The sequence below is a fragment of the Nymphaea colorata genome, chromosome 13, assembly GCF_008831285.2.
Source record: "Nymphaea colorata isolate Beijing-Zhang1983 chromosome 13, ASM883128v2, whole genome shotgun sequence".
In the NCBI taxonomy this organism is placed as follows: Eukaryota; Viridiplantae; Streptophyta; class Magnoliopsida; order Nymphaeales; family Nymphaeaceae; genus Nymphaea; species Nymphaea colorata.
Genome location: NC_045150.1, coordinates 5,372,777 through 5,385,348, shown reverse-complemented (window position 1 = coordinate 5,385,348; position 12,572 = coordinate 5,372,777). Strand labels below are relative to the sequence as shown.

The 12,572-nt window shown below is 39.0% G+C and overlaps 1 protein-coding gene across 4 annotated transcripts; it reads right to left on the bottom strand.

Moving 5' to 3' along the window:
- Nucleotides 1–667: 667 nt before the first annotated feature.
- LOC116267057 (methyl-CpG-binding domain-containing protein 2-like) lies at nt 668–8,381 on the bottom strand. Of its 4 annotated transcripts, none has more exons than XM_031648608.2 (6): nt 8,191–8,381; nt 7,262–7,377; nt 4,146–4,782; nt 3,752–3,805; nt 3,373–3,563; nt 668–1,236 (listed from the first exon to the last, which is right to left on the bottom strand). In XM_031648608.2, the coding sequence occupies exons 3-6, from the start codon at nt 4,775–4,777 to the stop codon at nt 1,112–1,114; spliced, it is 1,002 nt and encodes a 333-aa protein (XP_031504468.1). In that variant the 5' UTR covers nt 4,778–4,782; nt 7,262–7,377; nt 8,191–8,381; the 3' UTR covers nt 668–1,111. The 4 variants fall into 4 exon arrangements, with proteins under 4 accessions (XP_031504468.1, XP_031504467.1, XP_031504469.1 ...); XM_031648607.2 differs by having other exon boundaries at nt 4,146–4,777; XM_031648609.2 differs by lacking the exon at nt 7,262–7,377.
- Nucleotides 8,382–12,572: the final 4,191 nt, after the last annotated feature.

Below are 12,572 nucleotides of genomic sequence, written 5' to 3'. Positions count from 1 at the left end.
AAACCCGGCTTAGCCTTAACCGGAACTGACACCCACTCTTTACCTAGCGCTGCATGATACAACTTTGAATTTCAGCCTTTTTCAACCCACAAACAGAACACAGTAAGCTCTGTTACCGAAAGTTAAAGCCTGTTTGGGTCACACCATTTGCCAACCCTAACTTGAGCAGGGACTACGGATTTGCTTCCTCTCCAGGGCGATCTCCAAGACTACATAGAAGAGAAAGTCTGAGGATATTTGCATCAAGTTTTAATTGTTACGGCCTCACGAATCTACCAATCCAACTACACGAGGAGAATGGAACAATAAACATTAACGGAAAACAACGCACATTTTTCTTTTCACGGGTTAACGGTGTGTTTGTTTCACATGCATCTTAGATCCGTGGTGATCTCCGATACATGGATTTAAGATCGAACCCCTCTCGCCCATGTTACCAAAGCACACTTTTTAATGCAACCTCAGATATCCCCAGATGCAACCTTAGGCACAAACCAATGCCGGAATATTCTGGATAATGCACCTCAGGTCATGAAACACAACCAAGCTCCAGGACAGATAATCTTCTGATTAAGGCACACAAAATAAACCGGTTTTCTCTCCTTTGAATATATGAATTTATGTGCATAAATACAAAGTTCCTGACAAAGGAAATGATTACAGTAAATGAGAGAACGAATCTGCATTCTTTTAATGGGTATTAATACAAAGTCTTGGTTCGCGCTAATTCCATTAAAAAATGAAGAAGCGTAAGCCCCGGATGACAAAATAATCACCACATTACTATTTCAGATTAGTAGCAATTGTTCCTCTGATTTCCGGAGGGTATAGACAAGGTGTAATGGGAAAATGTGTAAACGTTTTTCAACTTTACCTTTCTGATTTCAAAAATTTTCACACAACAATCTCACAACATACAACACGGCTAGCTTCCCCCACGTTCATTTTTTGCATTTGATCCAACAAAACTGCAGGAGAATAAAGCACAGAGAGATCACCAAGGGCAAAGCTCACCGGCTAGTATGCACATATCTTGCAAAATGGAGATCGCACTAGTCATCAACACTAATTTGTCATCGGTCAGAAGCAGCCTTAGCCAAGTTTCTGAGCCTTAGCCAAGTTGAGGCCTCGAACGCTTTCTCTGCGAAGGCTTTGTATTCTCCGCACAGCTTGTAGTGATCATGCTATCCTGCAATTCTGAATAGGATGGCGGACCGGCCCATGCCAGAGGGTTTACTGCAAAGAAATTTATATTAGTAAAATACAATGTGGGGGCACAATTTTGATAGTTTAAAAAAGAGCTTATGAAATAATAGTATCACTGCAGAAAGATATGAAATACTGATGTAGGGATCCTCCAAAGCCAACGGACCACCACTAACATAATGGAATAAAGATGAATCGGTAAACTTGTTGGGTGCACAAAGTACTTTACAATAAGGATACGATATCACATCATTTATTCACAACCTTAATACGGTTTGATTAAAATCTTCATGATACAGTCTCTACCGGGCCCCAGGCTCCAGCAACACATAAAGAATGCAAATCGCTCATATACAAAATGAGGTAAAATTTTTCTCCCCTACATTCCAGGACCAGAACTGATGATTTCTCACTACCAGGATAATTAATTGAAAACCAATATTATCACAAAATTGAAAGTATGGAATGAGATATGAAGAGATGTTGCTCCATTAACACAGTCTGGTACATTGCCTGTGGAGACGTTGTTGGTCTATTATTCAGTGCATACAAATAATAGACATTTACACAGCAATATAGCCTCGTGGTTTTTAAGGGCAAAAAGTATCATTTCAGGAAGTTTTTCTTCTGCACTTCAATAAATAATGTAAAACATTTTTGCTGTATCCAGAAATTTATGAGACTTACTACATAAACAGTACGAATAATTCTACTGAATAACTCATGTTTGTTGATAATTGACCATTGTCAGTGACAAATGATTGACAATACCATGTGTTACATGTACCATATAGCATAGCATTTTAAAACCAGCAGTTGAGATATAGTGGTCCAAGCACTGTAACACGGCCGTCCGGTACCGGTATGACACTGGTACAGTACGGGTACGGCACCCGGTACACCAATTTGAGGCGTTGACCGTACCGGGTACGGTCAACGCACCAGAGGCCGTATCCGTCCACTTTTAGACACGGTCAAAGTTGACCGAGTCCAAATATGTCCGTTTTTTTATTTTAACTATTATTTGATTTTATCTTTTAAAACTATTTTAACATTAAAAAACCTTAAGTTCGAAACCCTTTTTCGTTTTAAGTTTTAAGGTTTTCTCTTCTCCGGCGACGACAGTGGCAGCGAAGGCAAGGGCGGCAAACGCAGGGTCCTCTTCGGCGACTGCAGCAGCGAAACAAAGGTGACAGCAGCGGCGACTGTGATGGTATTTTGCATTTTTTTTTCATTTTCCACCCCTGCTTTCACCGTCGGCGACGACAGTCGTCGATTTTGAGACTGTTTTTTGTGTTCCCTTTGTTTGCGTCTGTTTTTGAGTGACAGTCGAGTTATTGCCGGCAAATGACCATACCAGTGACGACAATTGTCGATCTTGATTCTTGAGACTGTTTGTTGTGTTCCGTTTGCGTCTGTTTTTTGTGTTCTATTTTCTAAGTGTTTGTGTTTGTGTTTGTGTTTGTGTTCCCTTTATTTGACCTCTTAATCAGAAAACGACCAGCACTAACTCAACTGTCACTCAAACATGATCTTGAGCCGGCAACGGCAGGTTCTGAGATATATCGTTTCGTGATCATCTCTGCGTCTTCCCTAGTTATTGCTGTGATATATCGTTTCGTGAGGATTCGTCTATTTGGAATGATCCCCGTTCTGTGTTGCAGCTCTTTTGCTAGGTGCTTTTCAAACATAAGTTTATTTCTAGTTTGTGAATTTCCTCCTTTACACAAACACGTGCTGCTTTTTCCTTTCATACCTTGAGTTTATTTCAAACTGATAATTTTTCGTTAGTTTTAACTCAATTCTCTGGAACCCCTGGACTTCCAAGTGCACATAGAGACAATGACAAATTCTAAGTGGATATAAGGAAATGTCCACAGCAAGCCACAAGTATTTATGTGAAAATGTCACAGGGAACATGTTATGGTCGAGCAAAAACAGCAATGATTACAATAATTTCAAAATAAGCACTTTTATATTGTTTTCAAAACAAGAATCCTGTCAAGAAACAGCCAATGGACCAAATGAAGACCCACTTAGAAGATTTTCATACTGGCCGCTCCACCTCAAGGGCCTCTCCCTTAAACCGCAGGGCTGAGCCTGCAGTGCTGCTCTTGAAAAGATAACCTAACCAAACTACATTGAAATGACTATATAGTTATATACCTGCTGAAGGTTCTACAGGTTCTACAGGTTCTGGCAGAGGAAGGCTCACATCACCATTTGGATGTGCATGGGCAGCACGTGCTGAACCTCGTTTTCTGACATAACCATCATTCAGCGGTCTTGGAATTTGATAAGAAAACTGAGACAGGTTTACCCCTGCTTGCATGTATTCTGGATGGCTGAGCAAAAACCTGAACAATACAAGCAAAAAACAGTGTCAATTTAACTGCTACAATGGCCCTCTAGCATCTTCAAAGAACGACCAACTTCACTTGCTAACAGAACTAACCAATCCACTACTTGCTAGTGAAATATGGCTAGCTAAGGAAAGATGGTTTCAGTTCAAAGAGAAATACAAGGATGAAGTTAGGAGCATTACTTCTGAACCTCAATCATTGAGCGCAATCTCTTTCCTGTGGGTGCAACATAATAGCTGAAAAAAAATATATTTTTAAGTCAGAAAAAAGGAACAGGGAAATCTAAAAAAGCAGACAACAAGAAGCTTGGGAGTATACAAAGTAGCAAAGTGTCCAAACAGGCAAGAGAGAGAGAGAGCTTATATGTTGGATGTTACAAGTGATGTGTAATGTTAAAAAGTTACAAACCAGGAGAAGATTTTTTTTTTTAAATACTATTTACAGAGATATAAACCATCATGAAAGACAACCAGAACCAGACATCTAGAAGCCAAAGACAGAACCTGAATGAAAGGTAACCACATTTGCATGGTTCAAGGAAACTAAATTAGCAGGACCAAGATCAGGTATACATACACATCAGCAAATTTACTGCTCCCTTCGCTCCGAATCCTTAGCAATCTTTGCCATCCAGGAGGAGGCTGAGAGATATTTGGCTTGTCGATTGCCCAAATTTTGGTGTCATCCGGCTCAAGATCATGTGGGTCATCACATGATATATCTGGGCGCCATTTCTTTGCGTACTCACAAACAAATGGTTCTTCAATAATAGTCTCTCTTATGGCTTCATATTCTTCCTTTGTAGGAATTATCCTCCACTTCAGGCACAGAGCGCACTGCACAGTAAATGTCCCTATGGAAGGCAAGACTCTCTGTGAAGAACATTTTCCGGAAGAGTTCTGTGTCTGATATACAGTAGATTCACCGGGTGGAGAAACCTGGGTAGGTTGATTATGTTCAGGATCATACACTACCAGCTGGTTAGAAACATAAGCAGGGTCCTCATTTTCTGGTCTTAATGCACTAAGGGGAGGAATATTTTCAGGATTCTGAAGTGTTTCGTCCTTTGAAAGTGGGACTCCTGAATCAACAGTATCTGCTCTCTCTTTTTCAGGTACAAGCAGATTTGGCAGCAACTTTTCTGATTCAAAAACTTCTTCCTTTTCCTCCTTAGGCTCAACCACTGTAGAACCTTGTGGAGAATGCATCTGAACTACAATAAATAAAAATTTGTGAGCACCAGAAAAATTATAAAACATGAACCGAGTACACACAAACACAATCTAGGTCATTCAAATGGAAGACAGATAAAAGGAAAATCCAAGTTGGAACCCATAAAGTAAACCACCTATCTATAAACAGGGAAGTTCACTTGAATGTAGTGAAATCATGCCCATGACCAGACATCTAAAGCCTCCCCTAGTCTTGTCAATATCAGGATCTGACATGCATTATTTTGCTGACAAATACAGTGAATCAAGCCATCAGTCAATATGGTTCGAATCATATCAGCCTATTACTAAATAATGAACAACTATTTTAGACTAATCAGAAGATCAAAAGAAACTTTGCAAGCTTCATATTCACTTGTTTCTTCTCATTCATGGGTCAATACTAAGAATATCAGCCCATATAGGTCAATAAGAAAATGATATTGATAACATTGTCTCCCACAAAAAATAGCAAAGAATGATACTGAGGCACATTTTATATTTTCCATTTATTGAGCAGCTCATCTTCCGTCACAGAGAAAGCATTTCATTTGCATGGGAAAATTACTTTCCTAGTTTGGAACGTACAGAATCCTCATGTATTTCATTACATGAGGGACCATTTTTCATTTAAGGAAAATAAAATTAAAAAATAAGACAGCTTAGTTAGCTACTGGTTAAAAATTATGTTTATCATGCTTTTCATTTGAAGAAAGGCACAAATGCTGAAACGAACACATAGTTTCATAAGTTAACGATAATCTTTAAAGACTATTTTGGAAGTTAGTTTGTCATGCTCAAGGTTTAAACTTTAAACCCAACATTTTGTAAACTACACTAAAATGAAAAAGTAAATAGACTTAACAATTATGTCAAATAATAGTTAATAGTGAAAGACATAATTACTATCATTCCTTTCATGCTTGTGAAATAATGTCTGCATGTATTACGTCCCTATATTTGATCTTTTTCATTGCTAAAAAATCCAAAAAGTATTATAAAATAATAAAATGATGAAATCTTTCTAGTCAAATGTGTGCATAAGCCCGCGAGCACCTTTCAACTAGAAGGCCTTACGTTCTTCTGCTTCTTAGTTAGTACCTAGCGCATAAGCCCTTTGAACATTTAAAATTTAATTTTTAAATAAATCAATATTTTCTAGTAATCCAAATTCTTTATTAAATCTTTAAAAAGCACTGAGGCTTAGAACCCTAAGGCTTTATGTCATTGTTTACATTTTTCTGAAAGTACCACAGTTTTGTTAACATAATTGTTTTGCTTACCCTCTGCATTTGTTCCATTTCAGCTAGAGTAAACCACAAACAACCAAAGTATTTGAAAAAAAAATCTTCATTTTTCATTTCTATTAAAAATATCTAAGCAACACACTTATTCATATGAAATACCAGTTATAACAACCACCCTATTAATCTGAAATTGTTACTATGATGTTGGCATGTGATTCCGTGAAAATCTTCAACACAGCTACGTACTCATAGCACCTCATTTGTTATTTTTGTCACATAATTTTCTCCATTCAACAAAAATGATTCGTACCCGTACCCGCACCGGTACCCGTACCCGCACCGGTACCCGTATCGGCACCCGCACCCGCACCCGCACCCGCACCTATGTGACATAGGTTTGTTTAAACTGAGGATTTTAAAACCATCTGACCTTAAATCCATGGTTTTTAACATGTAGCATGCAAATCCATGCTACTGATCCCAAACATACCGTTTTATGCAGCCTCGAATCTTAGATAGATCCAAGGCTATCAAATGCAACCTAAGGAAGAAGGGCAGCAACAAAATGGATAAATAAATAAAAAAGAAGCTGAACTTGAATCACATACACAAGTACCAATATCATAGATAGGTGATTTAACAAAGATATCAAATGCCTCCTGAAGACCAAGACACAAGAATGCATTTGCTTCCAGGATGAGCCACCATGAGGTAATGACTTTTAGAAGGAGATGCACCATCCAAGTCCACTGAGAAGCTTAAACAACTTCAAAAGTCCATCCAATGTCTAAAATTTTATAGTTGACATAGAATGGTATTAAACAAATAAAGAGAACAAATGGCTTTATCATCTAAGATATGTGTAAATAAGAAAAAGAAATATTTGACAAAAAAAAGACAACTCCTTTAAAAGGGAAAGTAAAAGAAATCAATTTTTCAATACAAAAATGGGAAAGCTTGACAAAAGTAACAAGATCATTAAATATCACAATTTCTTATGAACAGCAGAATATCTACAGGTAATTTCTTTCCAATAAAGTAGGTTCCCTGAAACATTTCTCCTATCCTGGGTTGCATCACAGACTGCTCACAATGTAACATCAAATATCATAAGAAAACCTTGAACACAATACTTTTCTTCTAAAAAAAATATGGACCATTGCTCGTACGGATTTAATCCTACCCATCATTAACAACTAAGAACTTGTTAAAAGGTCCAAAACCCTTGATATACCTTTATTTTTTTTCCTCCATCGAGCACAGCAAAGTTAATATGCTTCCATAACAAGTAGGCTAGAAAAGATAAACCATATAATGCTATTGGGCCAATGTCATTTATGACGGGCAAAACTGCAAAAATTGATGCTCCATGAGTATATGTCACAACTTTAAAAGAAATAACATAATAAATAAAAGGAATAACAAAGCTGAAAGGAAAATCACATGTTTAATCGGCAACAAGAGCCATCCTATGGTCAACGAGAAAACAATTTATCTACGGACTCACAATCTCTTCTAGTTCAAACCATTTCATGCTGATGCTATGCAACGAAAACATAATCTAACACGAAAAGTCCTATACCACATATCAGCAACTGATCCTCGTTTAGTCTCCGCTATTACCACGTGTCCATCAAGATATTCACAACAGAGGGCTAGAGAAAGGAAGAAAAGACAAAAAAATATACAAAAAATAACGTGAAGGGACGATCAGAGTTGAACCATTAATAGGAAACCTAAAGCTCCATGAAGAACATCAATTTTCTTTCAGGTCTTAGCAAGGTTGAAACAAGGCTCAGAAACAATAAACGCAGAAGTTCGGACAGATTTTTTTTTTCCCCTTCGACAAGTTCCAAGGCAATCCTCCACGAGAGTTGGCTATATAAATAAGAAGTAATGGCCAACTTCCCCACAGAAAACTGAAACAAGAAACCATCGTTGAAAACTCCATAGTCCAAGGGGCACAAGGTCTCAGATTCCCGATTCCCGAAACAGAACCCCCAGCGGTCCACACACGAAATCCGTCAACACCTTGTCCGGAGAGCATTTTCCAAACAAAATCTTGGCGCCGGAAACGCTCAGAAATCGGAAATAAATTTCATACACCATTGAGATCGCGAAACAAATCCGGGAAAATGGGCAAGGAGAATAAAAGAACTTCACCTTCAAGAAAAGCAAATGACAGAGTTAGAAGAAGAAATGATACGCATCGCGTGAAGGAAGGCGCGAACGGAGAGCTCCCTCGGGAAGAAATCCAAGAGCTAGAGATGCTTCTCCCTCTCCCTCCCCTCCGCTTTCATTCCGTCTATATTTTCCCCCCTTGTCTTCTCGCCGATCGATTTCTCAAGTTCCGATTTTCCTTCGGTACTACTGTAGAAATGGGAGGCAGAGAGTACTTATACTGCTCCATTCTCGGCGAACGGTCACCCCTATTTTCCCAGTTTACCCCTGCATTTTTCAAAAAAGTAGAACGTAATCGTCCGTAACGGTTCGGTCTGGACCGCCCGATACGCTCGACAAAGGGTGCTCATCGTGCAAACTTTTCGGGGAACCGTCATTTTCGTCTTTTTTTTTTTTGTTTTATTCTTGGATTTTTCCTTAAATGACGTATTGGGAAAGCCTAAAATTTTGGTAACCATGGGCTAAGTTCCATAGATTAAAATTAAAAAATATATTTTTAATATAAATTATATAAAGATAATTAATCATAATATTATATATATAATTATATATATATAAATCAACAAAAAAATAGAATAAAAAAAACACCTCTGAACCTCCTAAGGTTTAGTGAAACCAGCTTAAGCCAGCTCTCGATGGCGATGCTAACACTCTAGTCATGGGATCGGCCACCATTTCTTATTTTACCCTTGATTTTCTTATTTTACCCTTGATTTCCAGAAATGACGTACCGGAAAAGTAGTCATTGTCCGTCACGGTTCAGCTATGGACCTCCCGAGACGATCGACGAGGACACCTGATACTGCTAGCTTCTCGATTGAGGATCACCCGACCCTCTGTTTCCTATTTAACCCCTGAATCTTCCATTAATGACGTACCGAGAAAATCGCAATTTATTTGAACCGCCCGAGACGATCCACAGCGGGGAAGCCTTTAGTGGCGGAACTACCAAATTCCTCTAGTTGTTGACAATAATTAGTTGAAAGATTTTGCCGATATTTTTCTTTTGAGTAGTTTTTTTTTAATATTTTTCCAATGGGTTGGAAGATCCCAGGATAAATGATTTAAGTACCAATTTGGCACGCAAAACAAATATATAATAAAAGTTTAACTTTATAGTAATAATTAATTAAAGTTAAAGGGTTCGGCACACAAACTGCCTCAAACAATCTCCAGCTGACATGACATTTGGACAATCTCTTGGATTAAGGATGAAAGCATGCAGGCTAAGTCTAGTAAGGGTGGACATAGGGCCGGGCCAGTCTATGTTTGAAACTTGGGTTGGGGTCAGGCAAGGGTGGGCATCGGGACGAGCTGGCTTGGTAAGAACCGGGTCTAGCCCGCTCGATGTTTGAAACTTGGGTTCGGGCCTAGGCCTAGTTTGGTCTGGCCCAGTTACAATAAAAAAATGTATTTTAAATATAAAATAATTTTTTAATATAACATATATTTTTAATAATAAATAAATATATATATTATTATTAATAAAATATATTTTTTAAAAGTTATGGGGTTGATCCATCGCGCCTAGGCCCGAACTGGGTTTTTCATACTCGAACCCAAGCAGGTACCGAGCACCCACCAGCAACCCGACTCGACGCCCACCCTTAAATTTAAGCCCAACCGAGAATATGAACAACTCATTAGCTCATGATATATATATATATATATATTATATTTGGCGTAAGGGTCTGTTCGAGATACCTCCCCACTACAAAAAGAAATTGTATGGAAGTGCAGCACCTGCACCTCCTCCCCTTTTAGGAAGGGGGAGGCCGTCACAACCCCGATGCCGCTGGGGAAGGCCCGACAGCAACGGGGCCGTTCTAAAAAATTTGCCCCGTAAGGTAAATTTGTCTTTTTAGGGGAGGCCATCACCATCCTTCCACCACTCCGGCAAGGCATCGCCGGAGTGGGGAGGCAAAGCGACGGACTCCCCATGCAAAGCGCAGGGAAGACATCAGGCATCCTTCAGTTTTTTTTTTTCGTCTAACTAGTGAGTAGAGTGTACCCCTTATGCCAAAAAAATTGGCTTAAGGGGAGACATTATATATATATATCCTTCAAATATGAGTTGTCTAATATATAAGAAAATTGAATGGTGACTCCATATTTAATGAGCACTAAAAGACCTCAAATGTGAGTAGTCCGATCTACATAAGATGGCCCAGATCCCATCCCCAATTTATTTTGGAGTCATTATTCACTATATATATTAAAAAGAGAGAGAGAGAGAGAGAGAGAGAGAGAGAGTCAATTATGTCATATGGGTTCATAGAAGTAAGAAAGCACAAAAGTTCGGACTCGTGATAATGAGTCCATATACATTATTTTCAACCTCTCTCAATCTCTCAAATTTTCAATGAGAGGAGAGGCTATCACATTATTATTTTACATTTAATATTGTGTAAATCATGTATACTATTTTCCCCTTACATTTTGCTTTACATTTATGACAATTTTATTCAGTTGACATCTTAACATATTCATTGTGACCGTCATGGATTGGGGTCTTGCCTGTTGTGCATGAATTGGCTGGCTGAGTCAAAATCTTTAGAGTTGGTTACTGTAAATATATTTGACATAATTGCCTTAATAGTCCTTTTCAAGATGAACAAACTAGAAAAGGTATCAATCTTTTTCAGGTGAGTAAAATGTTACCTACTGCTCAAAAAAGGCCAAAGCCCCCATCTAACCCTCATCCCTCTTGGGTATGGGGTCTACTTTGGTGCCTTAAGGTGCTGCTCCCATCGTGCTTCAACTTGTGTGTTTGTAACATTTCATTTGCAGCAGAGAGAGTTGGTATATCCCCAAGGATTCAAAACAAAAACTGGTTGTCTATCAACCCTTGCCCAATCACTTTGCACCAATCCCCTTGGGGATAAATTATCGATCTTGATGCAGAAGTTCTCAAACCAAGCTTGAGATAGTACTTTGTCACCATATTGGTAGGGTTGTGCAACTGACTCAAGCTGAGTAATTGATGCAGTGGGGAAGAGGACTTCTCCTCTAACCCAAAATCAATGCCTAAACTAAACTAAGAAGAATCAAAAGAGATGCAAAAATGAATGAGAATAACTGCAAGAAGGAAAACCACGAAGAAAGACTAAGGTTTTCCATTAAACTGATCTCTGCTTAAAAATGAATGTTAATACCCTTTATATAGACTAAAAGAGGATCCCTAGATTCTGGGGCGGAGCCAGAAATTCTTCTTGGGGGAGGCAGAATAAAGTTTCTAAATTTTGACATGAGCCGAAATATCATTACTTTTTCAAAAATGTTGAAAGACTTCACTCATTCAGGCGTACTTGCTCGATGTTGGCGAGGAGCCTAAAGGCACCTAAGAAGATGATGAGTTGAGCAATGCATGATTTTCAAATGGTCCACCCTCCAGTTCATGGCTCGACAGGCCCCCTCTTGCCGCTATCCTTAGTTTGAACCCGAAAGAACTTTTTTCGATGACGGACTGGCTTCCACCAATCGAAGTCCCGTGCATTTCAGATGGTGGTAAAGTGAGAGAGACCCACAATAGTAAGAAGGAAAGACAAACCACAACATACGACCTAATGGGTAGGGCGTCTCAAACAGAGGCAGTGTTGCAGAAACGCAAGGGGTGAACATGTAGCGGCTTCCCTAGAGAAACAACAAACCAATTATCAAAGCAAAGGTTGAGAGAGATCTTTACATTGATGTCCTGAAACAACCACTATTAGAGTGTTCTGAAGAATGGCATTCCGCTCATGACATGACGTTGGGCTACGCTTTGAATTGTATTAGGGCTTTGCTTATCAAAATGACATGACGTTGCTTCCTTTACGAATTCCTTTCAAAGTCAAAGCACACATTCACAAAGCTCAAGACACCCAAAGCTTTGCTTTGCTTTGCAAGGAACGCCAACCAAATCCCATGGAAACTCTAGTTCCTCAAACTACAACTATTGAAGTGAAAAAGCCCTCGCAACTTTCAATCCGAACCAGCCGAGAAGAAAAAATAGAATAGGAAAACGGATATGACTGATTGATCCTATACAGAGAAGGAGAAGCAAAGAAGATTGAAGGCTTAGCTCAAACTAAAAACTCTTTGAGTTCCACTATGACAATCAAATTGAACCATCCAAAATGGAGCATCCGACATGACTCTGCGATACTTTATGCCTCACCGACAAAGGAAAGACAGCAATGCTAACCCCCTGAGAAATGCCGAGATCGCTCCCTCATGGGTAGATGGATCCGTGTGGCCCTTCCATTCTGGGGTTTGGGAATCATGGGTGAGTGAATAACGAGGTGAATGCATGATCTAATCCAGGGGGCCAATAGAAGGAAGAACAACCGTGCTGTCTTTTTGTTTCTTTGTTTCATGAGGGT

Excerpts from the sequence above, each read along its gene's own strand:
- LOC116267057 (XM_031648608.2), bottom strand. The coding sequence starts at position 4,777 with ATGCATTCTCCACAAGGTTCTACAGTGGTTGAGCCTAAGGAGGAAAAG. Across the intron at positions 3,806-4,145 it reads AGCAGTAAATTTGCTGATGT|CTATTATGTTGCACCCACAG; the intron begins GTATGTATACCT and ends ATTTTTTTTCAG. Across the intron at positions 1,237-3,372 it reads ACCTGTAGAACCTTCAGCAG|TAAACCCTCTGGCATGGGCC; the intron begins GTATATAACTAT and ends ATTTCTTTGCAG.